We start from the raw sequence: 18466 nt of genomic DNA, 5'->3' as shown, positions 1-18466 counted from the left end.
ACCTTAATAACCAGACAAAGGCCCAGCATAATGTAATGCTTTATAGTCTTTCAAACAGTGTTTTTAATGCCATTTTTGTTGCTCAAATGGCTTGTTAAAGGGAAAGTTTGATATAAATGTGTGACTGAACTGAATTTTAACGCCCTCCTTACAAAGACTTTTACGGTAAAGTGCCTGTGATCTGGAAGGAAATTAACACCCGGTTTTCAGAATAAAACGGTGAGTCCACGTTTGAATTGAATCACAGCATTTGCCCTAAAAGCCTTTGTAAGGAGAGCGTTACAATCCAGCGTCAGTGAGTTTGACCACGAAGAAACGAGTGTCGGATTGCTTGATCGCAGCAACTTCAATAATCTTTATTTTGACGTAGTGTGTCGCCAGTCTTGTTTCGCTTTTACTTCGAAGGATTGACCCGGAAGTGTAACTTTTTTCTACAAAGCTAAAGCTATTGTTACTCAGTTAGTGAAGTCATTATAATAAAGGAGAAAAGTACTGGGTCTTTCTAACCTCCATAATGGGACAACCACTGAAAGACAAAGACGCATATCAAAGATTAAACTTTCTGTACCAGGTAAGGCGAGCAAGCGCAACGTTTAAGTTACGTGGTAATCACATAGCTAAGCTAACGTGTTAGCCTTCTCTCTCAGTATGATTTAACGAATTCCTCATGTTTTATCTCCACAGGCTGCTCACTGTGTTGTATCTCAAAATCCAGAAAATGTAGAGCTGGCTCGTTTCTACACCTTCACACAGAGAACCATAGCCCGACGTTTAGTTCTCAGACAGTGAGTTGAATGTTAATAAACATTTTCTAGTACTGTTATTGTCATGTGATGGACAGTGTTTGCATGCCTTAACTTTGTTTCTTTGCATGAGGTGATATTATGATCTTTTAATTTAACTATATAATTAAGCCCAAACAAAATATCAAAAGCAAACTATACAATTATCTTAAAAATAAATATGGTCTTGAAAGTCTGATGTATAATGGTATTTTACTCTGTAAATACTAGTTTAATCATCTATTGTGCCAGTAGGTAGTGTGTTTTGTGAGCAACTTCTTTTTCTTCAGGCAGTTGGGTGTTTTGGCCTTTCAACACTATATGACATGATGTGGCCAGCGACATTGAGACTGTGCGTGTGCCTCATACCTCCGTCAAGTGAAAATAAGAAAATATGACCCTATTAAGGCCTTGTATTCAAATCTCGTATTTTTTTTAACACATGCAGAAGTACAGGTCTCCCAATCAGTTGGTATTAGGGTTGAGGGTGCATGTTGCATTCCTGAGCTGCAAGAATGCAGTATGCCCTCAGGACGGATCAGACCACCTCCTCAGCTAATGTCCTTCGATCCACAGCAGTTGGATTAATTTACAGCCACCACCACAACACTGATCATTTGATTTTTTTTTTCTTTTAATGATTAAGACGTCTTTGATTCCATTTGCTTTCATTTGTTTCATCTCTCACTGTCCCTCATGCACACTGAAACACACTGACACATTCATACAGTCACACAAGTTAAAAACATAATTATGTTCATGCAAACATTAAGTGTTTATTTGAATGAAAGGCAGGGATGCCAGACTGTAACATGTAACATTTGTAGTCACAGGAGATGCATCTGGGAACAATTTGATGCCATGTGTATTATGTCCTGCTTAAAGCGATCCACATGCAAACAATGTTAATACCAGGTCAGAGCAGGGCCTAAGTGAAAAAAAGATATTTCACAGTGGCATAATTAGTTGTTAGTTTCATAACCATGTTATCATGCAGATAAGCATATTCAACATCCTTTCTACAAGCTTAATCAATTCATGTTTATTATTTTATTGCAGAGATCCATCAGTGAAGAGAACCTTATGCAAGAAGTGCTATTCTTTGCTTATACCTGGTGTGACTGCTACAACAAGACAAAAAAGTGAGTTTACGTAACTACTTCCGTTAATGTTTTCCATGTTACCTTGCATTATGTACTGAATGTATTGAGTTAAAATTTTGAATGTTTTGTTGACCTTTTCCTCCAAGAAAAAAAGAGAAAGACTCGCTTCACCGTGGTGAAGTGTCTCAGCTGTGGACAGAGCAAGACGCTGCTGAATAATCCAGATTATTCTTTGTGGAGTGATCGCCCAGAAGCTCAGATTGAGCAACAACAGGAACCAGGTGACAAACCTTGTGTTGTATTACACAGCTGCTTCTTAGAAGATGGTGTGTAGAAGGGTAAAGTGGAGCAAAATAATTGTTCTCGCTATAATCTAAGTTTAAGGTTTAGAAGAAATTTAAAATTGTTCTTAGAGTGTGTATCCTGTTTGGATATTTTTGGGACCAAGCAGCACATTTTTCTACTCCCATTTATAAAACAATTTCAAGTCCTCAACACTTGTTTCTTGTCCACAGGACCAGATGATTCTGCTAAAACTAAGACAAAATGCACAAAACCAGATGGGTCTCAGTCTTCTAAATCCATTCCTGATCAAAGCACCTCAAGCACATAACAGCAGGCCTCTTTGTAACTTTTGTTTTTTTTATATTGATTTTCTATTGTTGTTGTTTTTGCATAAAATATGTGCCGCTGAGTTGTGACCAGCAGAATTGTGGGAGGCAGTTTGATACAATCTAAATGCCAACTCTTCTGTATTTAATTTGGATTTTTGTTTTTTTGTTGCTATCGTAAATTTTTGGCCTCTGTGAGATCATTTTTAATAATTGTCTGTAGCATGTGGGGTTAGGTTAATCTTGATTTAATTAAAAACAGCAGACAAGAATGGAAGTAATAAATACATTTTGGTATTATTATTTCTTCCAATTTTCCATATTTGACATTGTAAGCACATGCTTGTTGAAGTAAACATCTCTTGATCATTTGTTATCTGGCAAGTTTCTTTCACATTTTCTTCTTTTCTCCTTTGTCTCCTCTGGGCCCTTTGAAGCGTGTCTTCTGGAAATAGAGGAGGTTCTTGGCAAAAAGTCTTGGAATGTGACCCATGAACAAGAGAAGAGCCAGGGTCATTCCTAGAAAACAGATATTTTCATTGTGAGAAGCATGGTCACTGGAAGAAGTGACAGTGACATGTAGGATTTATGATTATTTACCTGTGAGGGAGCCCAGCCAGTAGACCAATGCATACTCTGCAAAGGTAAATCCAGGACAGTAGAAGGTGAGGCCATAAGCCAAAGATGGATTTATGTAAGCTGAAGTGAAGCCTCTGGCTAGAAAATGGAAAATAAAAGTTAAATCAACTGTTCTCGATTCAATTGGTCACACCAACTTTCTTTTTTTTTTAATGAAAACCCTTACAATACAAACTGTTAAAGCTGTGAGCGAAATATGCAGTTGTAACGTAATGAAGTGCAAACACTTTGTTACTAAGTATTGTATCATTCATTGAGTTTTATCATTTAATTAGGACAGAAAGGTCAGATTTTGCTTGGACAAAAGTCTTGTCGCATACAAAAAGGGTTTTGAAAAAAATAAAGGGACCCGACTGTTTTCGAGGTGAATCTTGGGTCCATGTGGGTTCCAATAGGTCTTCTGCAGTATTTGCAGCAATTGGCATGCATTTCAATGGATGATTCATCAGAAAAATCAACCTTCTGCCACTTTTCCACTGTCCATCCTTTCTGCAAGCTGTGGGGCTTTGCTAATTCGACATAATTGTTTGTTGTCTTCAGTTTGTGAGCACTACTCCAGCCACGGAGACCACTGTGTGAGAGAATTCGACAAACTGTACTTGTAGACGCAGGGGTTTCTGGTGACCAGATATATATATATGTATGTATATATATATGTATGTATATATATATGTATATATGTATATATATATATATATGTATATATATATATATATATATATATATATATATATATATATATATATATATATATATGTATGTATATATATATATATATATATATATATATATATATATATATATATATATGTATGTATATATATATATATATATATATACATATATATATACATACATATATATATACATACATATATATCTGGTCACCAGAAACCCCTATATGTGTAGTATATATATATATATATATATATATATACATATATATATATATATATATATATATATACATATATAGGCAGTCGATCTGCAGCACTGTAAAATGCACATTCTGGTCCATTTTCATAGGAAAATGGCTCACACCATCACTGGCTATTGGTCATACCTGCCACTAGATGGCAGGTATGACCAATGGCAATTTTCTTCCAGGTACCACATCAGCATTTTGAAAAATACTAAGTTAGAGACTAAGGATCTAATATAATGTTGCATGCAATAATGAAGAGTATTAACTTTTAAGTTGTGCTGATTTGATCAGTTTAATAGTTTAATGTGTGTAGTTGTTTTTTTTTATGTTTCTTATCCTTTTTTATTTTTTTCATATCTACAAGTACAAAGTTTTGTTTGTGGGAATTTGGAAGTGATTTTGAGTTTGTGATTCAGCTCAGACTTACCTGTATAGGACAGGAATGTAAGGAGAACAGCGATCACAGGAACCCGAATCAGAGCAGATCTACGTCTCAGGTTTAGTTGGATCAGGTGAAAGATGAGAGCACAAACACACTCCGTGAAAAAACCCTGAAGCAAGGACACCAACAGAGATGTGCTGCATTCTCTCGCCATTAGATTTTTGATCATGTGCATGTCTGTCAGCTCAAGGCTCCAGTAATAAACAGCAACATGAAGAGCTAAGTAGGCCCCGAGGAACTGGGAGGCAACAGCGAGCAGAGTGGGAACAGTGGAGACTTCCAGCTGCAGGAACTCCCGTATAGCCACACTGGGATTTCCTGACATACTGCCACAGATCACTCCATGGGTCAGCAACAACACAAACAGCATGGTCACAGTCACATCTGGACCCAGGCCCCCAGCCCACTCACCCACCTCCACAATGGTCTGCACCTCCAGCCAACATGCCACCAGCATGAAAGAGGAGGCAAACTCCAAAATGAAGCTCAACCTTGGCCATTTTTTAAGAAGTGTTCGAACTGAAGCTGCAAAGATCACGACAGCCACAAAGTATCCAAGAGACGCGTTCAGTCCAGACATGGCTCAGATCAGACGTTCCCGTGCTGTGTCTCTTCAAAAAAGGAAACAATTGAGGGTTTGATTCTGCAACTGCACTTTCTGTTGGACAACGTGGCACATGCAGAGAGATATTTCTTATCAGAGACACGTCAGGTTGTTATCCCACCAACACCTGCCAAAATACACATGGGTCTTTGAGAGATCAGGTCATGAAGCTGGCCTTCATCCAGTGGTCTTTATAATTAGATCTCTGGTTAAAGGGTCCCGCCCTCTCTCCAGGGATCATAATATACCGTAAATCTTTTTACAGTAGAAATAATAATGATGGATATTCATGAGTGGTGGTAGTTGAGTTAATTATGAAAATGTGCAGTGACAGCAGCAGCAAGCATGTGTCCTGTCATAACATAACATATTATGTAATTTATCATGTGAAATAAACAATTTTTGTAAATGAGACTTAATATTTTTTTTATTATTATATTTGCAAAAAATATAGTCATCACGACTGAATACCAATGAGATGTCACCTTCGGCTCCGACCTGGTAACATTATTTACTATATAAGATAACATACTATATAAGTGTGATATAGTCTATCATCAGCATGTTATGCCGTGCACATAAAAAGTAGGTGGTTGTAGTGCTACCCTTTTTAATTGTTTTACCATTATTGTGATGTTTAACTGTAAACATAACTTTGCTCTGTTGTGTACAGCTGCTGCAACACCAAAAAAAGTGTGGTCACCAAGCTGCTGATGGTTGGCAATTTACAGCTAATCTTCTGTAAAGAACCTTGTATGGAAATGTCCCACCTGTGATATGTGTTAGAATAAAATAAAACTAAAATGACATTACATTACAACATTAGGATGGAATAACCTTTGAGTAACTTTAAAACTATAGTTTGTTTAATTGTGCATTATCATACAATGTATTCTGCACCACCTGCACTTGTCCTGGGGTTGTGTAGTGAACAAATTATGGATTCTGCCTCTGAATACTGTGTGCTGATCAGGTGGGGAGACTTTTAAAATGTCTCCTTGTCTTGGGTGCATATGTCAGTACTCTTTAAATTCATGACTTATCATGCAATTAAGAATGACCACACCCTGTTATTATCACGTCTTGACATCCATTATGGAAGCATCTTATGGAACTGTTTATGGTTGAAAAAATTGGTTCAAATGAATAAAGTCAGTGTAGTGTAGAATAGCTGCATGGCCCTCTGTGTGTGTGTGGCCCTGTCTGTTTTTACAGCGACAACATGGGGACTTGACTTCCTTATGGGGACAAAAGTCCCCATACCATAAATTACTAACTTTTTAAGGTGAAGACGTGTTGCATAGACTGAGGTTAGGGCTGGTCCAGTAGTAGTTATGTTGAAGGTTACAGTAAGTTTCCAGCGAATCAATGTCAGTCCATGTTAATGGAGCATCTGAAGTCATGGAAATGTGTGTGTGTGCGTGCGCGTGTGTGCGCGCGTGTGCGCGCGCGCGTGTGTGTGGCAGTGTAGTGATGGCAGGGGGAGAGCCCTCACGGCTCACAGAGGAATGAAAACTTGTGTCGGGGATGGCGGACAAACCTCTGACGGTGTTCGTAAAGCTGTTCGCCGCTGGGTTTTACGGAGTGAGTTCGTTTTTCATCGTCGTGGTGAACAAAAGCGTCCTCACCAACTACAGGTAAATATTTACGCCGTCGGATAACGGTTACGAATGCTACACAGCGTTAGCTAGCCTAGCCGTGGAACTTCACCGCGAACGGCGGAGAGACAGACCCAGCGCAGCTTCATGGCTACCGGCAACTTTTGGCTAGCGAGAGCGCCTGGTGGAGCTAACTTAAGATTTAAGACCTTCATTCACATTAGGATTTTAGCAAGCTAATAACGTTGAAAGCTGCGAATGGTTTGCTTGTTATTTAGCTTTGGACTAACGGAGGTTCAACGCTGTCGTTTCAGGTTTCCTTCCTCAATATGTGTCGGAATAGGACAAGTAAGTAAATGTTATTTACTGGAGTTGACACCTCATCGAAGAAATAAACAGAGGTAAAAGTACATTTCTGTTGGATGTGTGTGTAGATGTTGGCCACAGTGATTGTGCTGTGGGTGGGCAAGGCTGCGAAGGTGATCAGCTTCTCCGACTTTGATGAGAGCATATTTCGCAAGGTGAGACAAACCATCCTCTTTTTTATGAATGAATGCTCTCAGAGTTCAAGCCTTTAAAATGATATGATATTATATTGCAACCAACCTGTGGCTGAAGGACCCACTTTGTAATTTTCAGGGCTCATAATTAGGTAATGATAAATGAACGATAACGTAACTGTATATATTGTGTTAAAATGCTGTTTATAAGTTTACCATGAATGGCTCATTATTCTAACCATGCAAGGTTGAGAACTCATTTGTTTACAGAAATGAAATACAGTTATAAAGAAGATCCTGCATATTCTCCTTCCTTCACCCTGAATACAGTGCCTTGGTATGTTTGCCTTGTTTTTCAGACATTTCCTCTACCTCTTCTTTATGTGGGAAATCAAATCACTGGTCTGTTTGGAACCAAAAGGCTCAAGTGAGTCCACATCACTGAACATTCCAGTATAAGGGGTGCTAATTTAGTATCATAAGGTGTGGTTGTTTGCTCTGGTTAATGTTAATCCTTGATTTTATATGTATATATATATGTTTTTATTCTTCCACCAGCCTGCCCATGTTTACTGTCCTCAGGAGGTTTTCCATTTTATTCACCATGATGGCTGAGGGATTTCTGCTCAAGTAAGAGTGCTCATGACATATAACCCACACTCTTGGTTATTTTACTGGTACTTGTACTTTGGGAATTGGATAGTGTTAACAGAAGAAGAAAGCTGTCTTTCTTCTGGCACTGAAATGGTGGCTTTCACTTACATCTAAATTGAATTTAATTGCTCTACTGTCTCTGACCTCTGACAGAAAGAAATTCTCCAGGCCAGTCCAGCTGACAGTATTTACAATGATCCTTGGGGCGTTTATAGCTGCCAGGTAAGAATCCAGGTGTCCTGACTGTAGACCAAAGCAGAATTACCACCACTACAAAGAGATGTCCTGTCCTGATATATGTGTCCACTAGGCAATGGGGTGTTTGGGGTCATGAGACACAGATCTGTAGTTAAAGAGACTTACATTTTGACATAAATAAAGCTTTTTTTTACCTGCTAAATGAATACTATGGTTTCTCTCATCTTTGTCCATAGTGCTGACTTGTCTTTTGACCTGGAAGGCTACGTGTTCATCCTTCTGAATGATGTACTGACTGCAGCTAATGGAGCCTATGTGAAACAAAAATTAGATGCAAAGGTATGAGCAGCATGGCCTGATGAATAGTTTTCATTGTTGGGTAGAAGCTGTTTTTAGCCTTGAGCTGATGCTGGTGAATTTGGAGAAACTAAACTGTCCTTCAATGTCTGGCTTAAGGAATGCAGTGCTCATAGTTACCCCGAGTTGTTTGCTTGCTGTCCAAGTTAAGTGGATTTAATGACATTATTGTTTAAACTCATTTTGCTGCTGTGAAAATATACCATCATATAATGAATTTGATTGCCCTGCATTCAGCTGTCTACGCCATGAGTTTGACTGGCTTGTTTTAGTCATTCTGTATGTCACATGAGCTCACCCTGTAGCTCTCGCATTACAGCAGAGGCAGAACGTGGTCCAGATTTAGACTGTGATGGCCGTAGCGCGCCATCTGCCAGCAATGAGAAAGCAATGAAAAAGTCATGAAATGTAATGGTTAAGAAGGTGTGGGAAACGTGTGAATGTTAACAGGAGCTTCCAGGTAGTGCAGTGGGCTGACCCTGTCTAACGTCTAAATGCTAGTTAGTGAGGAATAAATGGAAAGAGTTGTGAATAACCCTCTCTGTTCAACCTCTGCTAATTTTACATGTTCCGGTTCCTCCCTCCTTCCACCCACCTTTACTCTCTCTTTTTCTCTTACAGGAGTTGGGGAAATATGGATTGTTGTATTATAATGCATTATTTATGATACTCCCCACTCTGCTGTTGGCTCATGTGACTGGAGATATGCAGAAGGTAATTAGCTGTAAATTACATTTCCAGATATTGTCATTAAAACATCCAAACATCCTTTTTTTTTAATGTTATATTTCCAATGTGAAATCTGTGAAACAGTGGTTAAACTGTGAAGGTAGTGAGCTCATGTTCTTGACTCTACTAATCAGTTATTGCAAGGTTTTATCCCAAATTGAAGGGAGTGCAAATATATGAAGGCATGGGCGTACACTGTAAATATGAGCTGGCTAAGACCTTCTGGTTTGCCCAGCTGGGGCCCAGCAGCCAGAGAGGCACAAAGCTGCTATTATGCACCTACTACAGTTATTAAAACTGCTTCTACAGCGCCCCTCGACTCAGTAGCCACAGTCCAGTTTCAGTACCCACAGTAAAGATAGAGACAACTAGCCTTAAGTTAAGTTATTGTACGTTCGCTGTTGAATTTTTAAGTATTAGTGTTTGTTGTGACATCAACTTCTCAAGTTTTTTTCTTCCTCCAGTTTTTGCTGTATGTGCTCATTTGGCACGGGACGATAAAACAAATTCTGTCATAATGAATGATGATTGTGATTCACAACATCATTTCAATAATTGCTAAAATAAATGTCAATAATAGGGTTTTAGATGATTAAATGCAAAGGGTTGGCGCCTTCTGTTTGCAATCCACTTTCTTTTGGTTTGGATGAATGTCTGTGTTTGTACACATGTTTTGGAAGCTTGCATGTCTATTGGAAACAGATGAACTGATGTTGCAAGAAGCATTAATGATGCTACCAAGAAGTGTAACAAACTGTTGTAATGTTACAAAAACATGTCACTAAAGATACAAAAAATACTTCTGAGACCAAAGAAGTCACCAATGCGATACTAAAAACATAATGTTAAAAACAAGGTACAAAATAGAATCTATAAATTATGAAGTCCTGTATTAACTGGAAAGATACAGGGGAAACCCTTGTAGCACTTATGCTGGCAATATTAATGCTTCTCCTCATTCTCAATTGTCTTAATAATGGCTTCTCGACCATCAATTTGAAAGTGTATTGTTTCATCCCTAGTTCTCATGCACTGTTAACGTTTGCTGTTTCCCACGCTGTCCCTCTCTTGTCAGGCAGTAGAATATGACGGCTGGGCTGATGTGCTTTTCCTCACCCAGTTCATCCTCTCATGTATCATGGGGTAAGACGAGCCAAATACTTAACATGTGTGACGTCCTTGTTTTTGCGTAAGTGAGCAGGATTGTGTTTTGTGCCAAGACTGAACATCTGGATTATACCAAGTTTCTCAGGAATTGCTATCACATCAGTGAAATCGAGCACTCTTGGCCAGTGTTTTGAGTGTGAGGCTCATTGTGACGTCACATTGTTTCTTGTGAAATCTGATTTCATGCTCCAACATGTGTGGATTAATGAGTTATATGATGACATTTTGTTTGGCAGGTTTGTGCTGATGTACTCTACTGTGCTGTGCACGCAGTACAACTCTGCTCTGACAACTACGATCGTGGGATGCATCAAGGTGAGCATGGTTTGTGTCACGTTACAGTGAAATACACCAAACATTATACTTCATTTACATTCCCTGTGCTCTGCAGAATGTCCTGGTGACGTACATCGGGATGGTGTTCAGTGGAGACTACATTTTCTCCTGGACTAACTTCATAGGTTTGAATATCAGGTAAAAAATAATGCTTACAATTCTCAAAAGTCAGATAGATGGATTGATTTTCATCACAATCCTCTGACCTTTCTTCAACTGCACGATCATATACCAGCCACTTTATTGGGTACGCATGTTTAACCACTATCAATGCACACATCTTATCAGCCAACCACATGACTGCAATTTGGTGCATTATGATCTGTAGACATGGTCAAGATGACTTGCTGAAGTTCAAGCAGAACGAGGAAGAAATGTGATTAAAGCGACTTTGAATCTGAAATGGTTGTTGCTGCCAGACGGGCTGATCTGAATTATCTCAGAAAGTAGTGATCCAACCTTCTCTACAGTTTACAATAGTCCAATAGAGAGAAAATATCCTGTGAGCTGCAGTTCTCTGGGCAAAAACGCCTAGGTGATGTCAGAGGCGACTGGCAAGACTGGTTTTATATCAAAGAAAGTCAGAAACCACATTGGGTGACACTCCTTCCACTTAAGTAGTTCTGCTTGTGTATTGTATATAATAAAGTGGCTAGTGAGTAAGTTACTTCATCCAAATATTAAATCTAGCGCCATCATTTGGCAGAATTTTGAACTTTCCCAGTACTTCTTAAATTACTTGATTCCTGACATTTCACTCAGCCTCAGCTGCCACGTAAACCCAAAAGTAAAGGGAATATTGTGAGAGAAAATTGCACCACAGCTTTACTAAACCCACCTGTGCCTGAGGGCTTGATACATGAACCAGGACTCATTACATTTTTCTTACTTTTTGTTTGTGGTCAGAGAAAAGAAAGAGAAGCAGATATGAATGTGTCATACAGCTGCATGCTTGCAGGGAAATGGATCCAGTTGTTTTGATGGGTGATGTGCTACAACATTCTTTTGCCTGCAACAATCATAGACCTAATGTTATTGATCAGTGTTTAAAGGAAACTTGCTTTGTTTTCCTGCCTCTCATTGAGTGCTCATTCAGTTTGTGTCATTAGTCATTGTTGCAAGAACATGTTACATGTTAAGTTACCCATCTTAACATGTAACATCCATCTTCTATCATAGGGCAAAAGTCCATCACAGGGCCACATATAGACAAACAACCATTCACTCTCACACTCACACCTATGGTCATTTTAGAGTGTCCAATTTACCTAATCCCCATACTGCATGTTTTTGGACTGTGGGAGGAAACCGGAGAACCTGGAGAAAACTCACACACACGGGGAGAACATGCAAACTCCATGCAGAACGGCATCAGAGTGTTGCTGAAGTTGTTAAAAATGTATTTCTGTGAAAAAAAATCACAAAATACTAACCCCTTGTATTGTTACAAAAATATGTTACTAAAATAACAAAAAAATATTTCCACCACTGGAATTAAAGTGTAAAATAAGACTCTTAAATAATAATATTATTATTAGAGAAAATTACCCGTGTTACCAAAGACTTAAAAAAAAAACAATTTTTTTATAAAATTGTATAAAATGTTTAAGTATTCAAAAACCCTAGGCACTTGGTTTAATTACTGTGTTGTTGTTTTTTGTTTGTGTGCGTGTATTGTAACACAGCTGCTCTCTCTCTCTCCCTCTGTGTCATTGCAGCATTGCAGGCAGCCTGATTTACTCCTACATTACATTCACAGAGGACCAGTCCAGCAAAACGAGTGAAAACAACAAGCTGGACATCAAGGGCAAGGTGGTTGTATGACACAGACACTGGATTCATTTCATTCTTATTTTATACTGATGAACTGAAGAACCCTATTTTTAGTACGACTTCTATTTATGGAGTATGTCAGTAGCAGAGGTGGGAAGTCTGGCGGCGTCATAGCGACTCTGCCTGCTGCTGCTGCTGATACTGCCATGGTAATGAATGAAACCCTCCAGAGGGATTGTGGGTCATGTTTTAGGTGTTTTCCTGCTTATATATTTGTATCTGAATACTGTATAGTGAGTACTGAGAAGAAGGGAGACATGGAGTAGTGTTATTAATGTTGCATCATTTGCTGACATTTAAACAAACCAAACATTAAATGTTTGGACGAGTCGTTTTAAGGGTTTTTACTTATTGTTGGAAAATCATGTCATGCTTCTTTTTAAAGGCACAATTCTTATTTTGTCTTTTTCTGTTTTGCTGTTAATAAGAAATGTTACTTCAGATGCCTTCAAAGAACAGTGAGATGCACTGACGTCTGTTACTTTAGTCTTCAGTACTATTTCTTTCTTCTTCTTTTTTAGTGTGGATACACTGTTGTAAGCATGTTAACCAACAGAAATCTAACCTCATCCTTTAAACAACCAAAGTGGATGGGTAGTGGGCCTGTTGATTCCCAGTCAGGATCGTGATGTTAAATAATGTCGCTGCCTTCTTTTTGGGAGATCATTTAGTGTTAATGGTTTACATTTGGCTTCCTCAGATTAACAGAATGTTTGTCGTGGATGTAAGTGATAGTCTCTATGCAGAATTAACAAATAAGGGGACCCGTTTTTTTTTTTTATACACAATGTTCTCGCACTTTTAACTTGAGATTGCTCCTGCATCCACATCTGTATGTTGAATATGGGATTATTGTATATTTGTGACGCATACATTTCAGGTTTTATATGCTGTTCAAGAGAAACATGGTTTTTCATCATGGTTTCTTCACCTTGAGTAAACAGGTACAAGTGTTGTGTTTTTTTGTTTTTTTTTTACAGTTTTATCTACATCGTTTTATATTTATTACTTTTCTTAGATTAATATTAATTTTTATAGATTGTGTTGATGCTGATTTCATCTCAAACACATTGGATTTGTAACTAAAACACGATGATGTATTTTTACATTAAAAACCTTGTTGACACAATACATGTGCTGTAATGTTGTGTTTATACTTTCTCCAATTACTGGTACTAACAAAAAGTAGTAACTGTGAATATGAAGTGATGACCTAAAAATTTAGATATAATTATATCTGTATCTTTGTTCCGCAATTCAGAAAATACTTAAGCATTTGTCAGTATTGTAAGACTATTAAGTGCTACTTATTTATTGTGACCACCAAAGTGATAGCATTTTGATCAACATGGAATTAAAATGGGCTGAAAAGGAAGTAGAGACTTTAATGCAAACATATTTCTTTAATGCAAAAATAGAGCATACAGTATATGTCAGAACAAAGTCACTGCCATCAACAGCTTATATCTGTCTCATCAGACTATAACAATTATACCCCAAACTCAACCATCAATTAAAAACAAAGGGTGAATAAACGCGACATAGGCTAAAGTGTCATATCTAGAGATGTGATGATGACAAATGATTTGCATTGAAACTGCATATTAACAAGAAACATCATAGAAAATCTGTAGAATTTAAAGCAACCAAGTAATATTGCATTGTTCCTGCCAGTCACGGGTATTCCTAGTTCAGGTGGTGTTGTTGTTTTCACACAAACAAACACTAGAAGAACGGGGGAAAGAAAGGGAGGAGTGTCCTGATACCTGAGAACTAATGAAAGAGCAAATCACTGCTGGATGGCTGGATAATCCCGAGACTAATTGAGTGTGGAGATGTAATTCAGGTCTTCACACATCCTGTTCTATACAGAGCCACTAAAAGATCAAAGTGGGATTTCTGTTAGGTGTTTAAATGCCTGTGTTTTGAATTTCCCTCTCATACATAGTAGCAAATGATGTATAATTCATTCATTCATTACTAGCACTTTATCCACTTTATAGATGAACAACCACTCAGTCTCACACTGGGCAATTTAGATTGTCCAATTAACCTCTGCATGTTTTTGGGACATGTGGGTGGAAACTGGAGAACCCAGAGAAAACCACAGGGACCACGCACACAGGGAAAACATGCAAACTCCACACAGAAAGACCCAGACGGGAACCGGCAACCTTCTTGCTGTGAGGCAACAGTGCCATCCACTGTGTGGCCCCTGCTGTAAAATGCTTTATCTACATTCATACATAAAACTCAGCTACAGCACCAAATATAGTCACGGAACTAAATAAATAACGATGATAAACAGTACTTTATCTAGTCTATAAGGAATTCTACTAAAGGAAAAAGTAAAGTATCACACAGGAATACAACTGTTGGCCAGACATCCTTTTCCATAAAGGGAGGTAATATACGGAACACACTGCCCACTGAACTTAAAACTCAAGGTTTTTAAGTTCACAAAACAATCATAGTCATGTGTTAGGGTGGAGGAAGGTACAGTAGATGTGCATGCAATCTTTGAGCCAGCAGGGTGCGCCACTTAGTCAAACTTTGTTGTATGTAATTATGTTTGAGGCCTTTCTGGTGACAAGCATGGACAGTAAGCAGTAGCTTATGATTGCTGTGCAGTTCTTAATGTTACTGCATCTGTCCCATCAGATTTATGTCAACTGTAACAGCCCTTACTGAGTGTTTGACTAACCTAATCCCTAATCTAACCCTAACCCTAGCCCCGCCCCGACCTTCATCTGCGGTCACAGCAGTGACCAAGTCCAGTCTAAGCTCAGCCTTTGGTGACGAATGCATCATATGAATAATGTTAAACTCACAGTGAGGTCATGAAAGAAATGAAAACACCACTGTGATTTTCTGGTGGCTCTGTAATATTCAGACATCATTTACCATCATTATTAGAACTTCTGTCCTCATCACGTTTATGTCCACCTGCAGGACAGAAAGTGTCTTCATCAACACACAACTATAATATCTGCTCATTTATCAGTTCACTGACAACTCAATTCTTTCTATCACGGCTGATCAAAAATGAGTCAAACACATGTGAAACTATCCAGCCCTCAGTATTGCTGTTTCCAAAAGAATAATACAATTCTGAAAAGAAAAGAACAATTCATCAAAAATTGAACATTTGTAGTTGACGGCTAAATGAATCTCCAACAATCTCCAAGTTCTCTGTTTTCAGCTTCTTAAATATTTTCTGGTTTCTTAGCTCCTCTACCATAATAATAATAATATTGATTTTATAGCACTTCTCAAAACACAGGCACAAACGTGCTTCACTATTGAGAAAATAAGATTAAAAAAGACATGAAAGAATTATCTTTGTGAATATCTTTGGTTTGTGGACAAAGGTTTGGGAAACACTAACTTTTTCCTCCTTTTTCTGATTCATTTAGAACATTCTAAACCGATGAAGTGGTGCAAGTACGTGTGGATGGAATAAAGCAACACTAACTGTACAACGTTAAAAATGCTGGAACCCTCCTTCATAGCATCAACAGTCAAAGAAGTGCAGTCCCACAGTAACATGAGGTAATCCTGATAAACCAGTGACACCACACTGTGAACACGGTATTAACACTCCACCCAAACAGGGAGAGCAGGACTGTGCAGCATGAGCACAGCCTCCTTAAGAATAAAGATGGTGCTTTAAATGTTTGAAACAGTGTGGTGATCTGGGCCAATTTTGTGCCAATATTGTTCCTCTGATGTTTTAAATGTTTAAAATGAAGGATTGTGAAAGCATTTGATTTGGTTTTTTTTAAAGAAAAAGGACAATAACTGAGGCTGATTTTGTCTCCTGAGAGAAATTCAGCTAAACTGACGTGAAAAATATCTACACACGAGTCGATAACCTGCCATTACTTTCCACTACACTTTTTTTTACTGAAATAAAGACATTGTGTATTAAATATATAACTTACTGTTCGTATACAAAAAAAAAAAAGGAGGGGACTGACTTTTTTTTTCCACAAAGTTTTCAGTCCAGCCGCAGTGCGTCAGTGTTACAGTGTGATGAGGTTCTCAGCCATGTAACAGAGACTGTAGAAGTTGCAGCCGATGCAGCAGAGGTTACAGAGGGAGCACAGTAGCTGGTACAGCCACAGGCGACTGCTGAGGTGTCTGTATTTGGCGTCCGTGTCGCACAGCTTGGCGTACGCCTCGCGGTTAGACGACAGGCCGATGTCCTGGCCCAGTCCGCACGCCTGCTCAATGAGGTGCATGTCTGCCATGATGTCGGACGTCATTTGGCCAAACCACTGTGCGTTGACAGCCGCAACCATCACCGACACAAAGAAGATGAAGATCTGGTGGGGACAGCGGTGACAGTGAGGTAATACTGCAATATACACTAAGCAGCCATTTTATTAGGTACTTTAACGCAAATATCTAGTGAACCAATCACATGGCAGCGGGTCACTGCATTCAGGTATGTAGACAACCAAGTCTACCCATATTTAATGAACTATGAATGTGGCATGGCTGTTGCTAGCAGACAGACTGGTCTGTATTTTTCAAGCACAATCACATGCGTCTCGTGTACCTAATAAAGTGGCTGATGAGTCAAGTGATGATGTCGAAGAAACTACAGACCTGAAAGGCTTCTCTTTCATTGAGCAGGTCGCTGGGATGATACACAGCGTAGATGGTGAGGTTGAAGAAGGCACAAGCTGAGCCCAGGTGGAGGTAGTACGGCACTAGACGACTCTGAATAAATCCATACGTGTGTCTGCTCAGGTAGCTGTCCATCACAAAGCCTGTGCAGAAACAGGAGAAAGTCATTAGCACTGCAGGGAACAAGTGGTTTTTTTTCTGATTACCAACAGCTGAACTGAGCCACAGTAGTTTATGCTCAGATATTCCAATGTAAGAAAAAACATCACACTTTTGTGGCTGCTAAAATGAATGCGCTCCATCTTGCTTCTTCTCTCTAAAGTTGTAAAAAAACACTGTTTGATTATACTGTGTTTGTATAAATACAGCCACAGCCACACCTCAGTAAAGCTTCTATAAACACTGTGGTGAAATAATGGCAGGGAGTACATTGTAATGGGTCAATTAGTTAATGACTGCACGTAGCATGGAGAGAGGTATGTGAATGACATACAGTAGCTCCATGAGCACAGACATGCCGTAGATTTTTGTCAACTGTGTAAGTGCATTCACTGAGCTGCAGGTGAAGAGGTTCACATCTGACATAAACACTCCCTCTGCCAAAGTTTCCCTCATTCATTTAAGAAGGGAAGTGAAGACGATTACATCAGAGAAGACAAAACAGGGTTTAGAAACAAATCACAGTGTGTGCATGGAACTAACTTGAAACAAAGGTGACCCAAATTTGCATTCCCCAGTAAGTGGAGAGCAGCAGCAACTGCAGCAGCTTCACAGTGAACGTGGGCTCATGGTCGGTGGCCATGATGATTCCTCTTTGCTTTGTCTCTGCAGCAACTGCACTGTCTGGAAGGACGTGGAATGCTTTTCGCCTTGCAGCCTTGGTCTCGTTTCACATCAGAGAAATCTGCAAACATAAATCCACATGCCACAGTGAGGGTGTGGCGTCAAGCAGAACATTAACTTAGTAATGTGAAAAGTGAGTTCAGGGTTGTCAGATCCAGGTCAAGTAGAGCGTGACACAGAGGGGCATGTAACTGAAATGATTCAAATGCAGTCATACTAAAAAGAAATTTAGAGATAATTCCATACATACAAACTTAGAGCATTTACACTAAACTATATATGTGTCACATCAATGCAGAACTTTATTTGATGATTTACCTGATATACTGTATACTCTGTTAATGTGCAACCTTCTTTAACGCTGTGACTTGTCCTGTATGCAGTAAATGCAGTTCACATAAACAGTACCTGTATGTCATTAATACCATGTATTTAAGTATTTGTTTTTCGCAAGTCATATCGACATTGCAATATTCAACATGTTATCACATATCACATGTTTTCCAGTTT

The 18466-nt window shown here is 38.8% G+C and overlaps 4 protein-coding genes across 4 annotated transcripts; 2 read left to right on the top strand and 2 right to left on the bottom strand.

Annotated features, from left to right (window-relative positions):
• Window positions 1-301: 301 nt before the first annotated feature.
• On the top strand, window positions 302-2867 carry rpp21 (ribonuclease P 21 subunit). The gene is made up of 5 exons (XM_044016993.1): window positions 302-571; window positions 685-785; window positions 1842-1924; window positions 2032-2166; window positions 2401-2867. Exons 1-5 carry the CDS (start codon window positions 515-517, stop codon window positions 2496-2498), a joined length of 474 nt encoding a protein of 157 aa, XP_043872928.1. The 5' UTR covers window positions 302-514; the 3' UTR covers window positions 2499-2867.
• A 12-nt stretch (window positions 2868-2879) lies between these two features.
• Window positions 2880-5200, bottom strand: aqp12 (aquaporin 12). Its single transcript, XM_044016992.1, has 3 exons — window positions 4488-5200; window positions 3097-3213; window positions 2880-3015 (listed from the first exon to the last, which is right to left on the bottom strand). The coding sequence occupies exons 1-3, from the start codon at window positions 5080-5082 to the stop codon at window positions 2888-2890; spliced, it is 840 nt and encodes a 279-aa protein (XP_043872927.1). The 5' UTR covers window positions 5083-5200; the 3' UTR covers window positions 2880-2887.
• Window positions 5201-6572: 1372 nt separating this feature from the next.
• On the top strand, window positions 6573-13609 carry LOC122761744 (UDP-N-acetylglucosamine/UDP-glucose/GDP-mannose transporter-like). Its single transcript, XM_044016996.1, has 12 exons — window positions 6573-6743; window positions 7019-7052; window positions 7139-7225; window positions 7564-7631; window positions 7763-7834; window positions 8012-8080; window positions 8293-8395; window positions 9035-9127; window positions 10218-10285; window positions 10546-10624; window positions 10701-10783; window positions 12364-13609. Exons 1-12 carry the CDS (start codon window positions 6634-6636, stop codon window positions 12467-12469), a joined length of 972 nt encoding a protein of 323 aa, XP_043872931.1. The 5' UTR covers window positions 6573-6633; the 3' UTR covers window positions 12470-13609.
• Window positions 13610-13861: 252 nt separating this feature from the next.
• Window positions 13862-18427, bottom strand: si:ch211-121a2.4 (transmembrane protein 205). Its single transcript, XM_044016976.1, has 3 exons — window positions 17816-18427; window positions 17093-17256; window positions 13862-16806 (listed from the first exon to the last, which is right to left on the bottom strand). Exons 1-3 carry the CDS (start codon window positions 17913-17915, stop codon window positions 16504-16506), a joined length of 567 nt encoding a protein of 188 aa, XP_043872911.1. The 5' UTR covers window positions 17916-18427; the 3' UTR covers window positions 13862-16503.
• Between the last annotated feature and the right edge of the window lie 39 nt (window positions 18428-18466).

This window comes from Solea senegalensis, unplaced genomic scaffold (assembly GCF_019176455.1).
Source record: "Solea senegalensis isolate Sse05_10M unplaced genomic scaffold, IFAPA_SoseM_1 scf7180000014938, whole genome shotgun sequence".
NCBI classification, from domain to species: domain Eukaryota; kingdom Metazoa; phylum Chordata; class Actinopteri; order Pleuronectiformes; family Soleidae; genus Solea; species Solea senegalensis.
Note: the sequence above shows the minus strand (reverse complement) of the source record. Positions and strands in the feature narration are given on the sequence as shown.

Bases quoted from the DNA above. Each gene is read 5' to 3' on its own strand.
- si:ch211-121a2.4 (XM_044016976.1), bottom strand. From the start codon at position 17,915: ATGGCCACCGACCATGAGCCCACGTTCACTGTGAAGCTGCTGCAGTTG. The intron at 17,257-17,815 runs GTTAGTTCCATG...GTTTCTGCACAG, and splicing joins TTGGGTCACCTTTGTTTCAA to GCTTTGTGATGGACAGCTAC. The intron at 16,807-17,092 runs GTCTGTAGTTTC...TGTCCCCACCAG, and splicing joins ATGAAAGAGAAGCCTTTCAG to ATCTTCATCTTCTTTGTGTC.
- rpp21 (XM_044016993.1), top strand. From the start codon at position 515: ATGGGACAACCACTGAAAGACAAAGACGCATATCAAAGATTAAACTTT. The intron at 786-1,841 runs GTGAGTTGAATG...ATTTTATTGCAG, and splicing joins CGACGTTTAGTTCTCAGACA to AGATCCATCAGTGAAGAGAA. The intron at 2,167-2,400 runs GTGACAAACCTT...TCTTGTCCACAG, and splicing joins TGAGCAACAACAGGAACCAG to GACCAGATGATTCTGCTAAA.
- LOC122761744 (XM_044016996.1), top strand. From the start codon at position 6,634: ATGGCGGACAAACCTCTGACGGTGTTCGTAAAGCTGTTCGCCGCTGGG. The intron at 7,226-7,563 runs GTGAGACAAACC...CTTGTTTTTCAG, and splicing joins ATGAGAGCATATTTCGCAAG to ACATTTCCTCTACCTCTTCT. The intron at 10,286-10,545 runs GTAAGACGAGCC...TTTGTTTGGCAG, and splicing joins ATCCTCTCATGTATCATGGG to GTTTGTGCTGATGTACTCTA.
- aqp12 (XM_044016992.1), bottom strand. From the start codon at position 5,082: ATGTCTGGACTGAACGCGTCTCTTGGATACTTTGTGGCTGTCGTGATC. The intron at 3,214-4,487 runs GTAAGTCTGAGC...TCCATTTTCTAG, and splicing joins TACATTCCTGTCCTATACAG to CCAGAGGCTTCACTTCAGCT. The intron at 3,016-3,096 runs GTAAATAATCAT...TCTGTTTTCTAG, and splicing joins CTGGCTGGGCTCCCTCACAG to GAATGACCCTGGCTCTTCTC.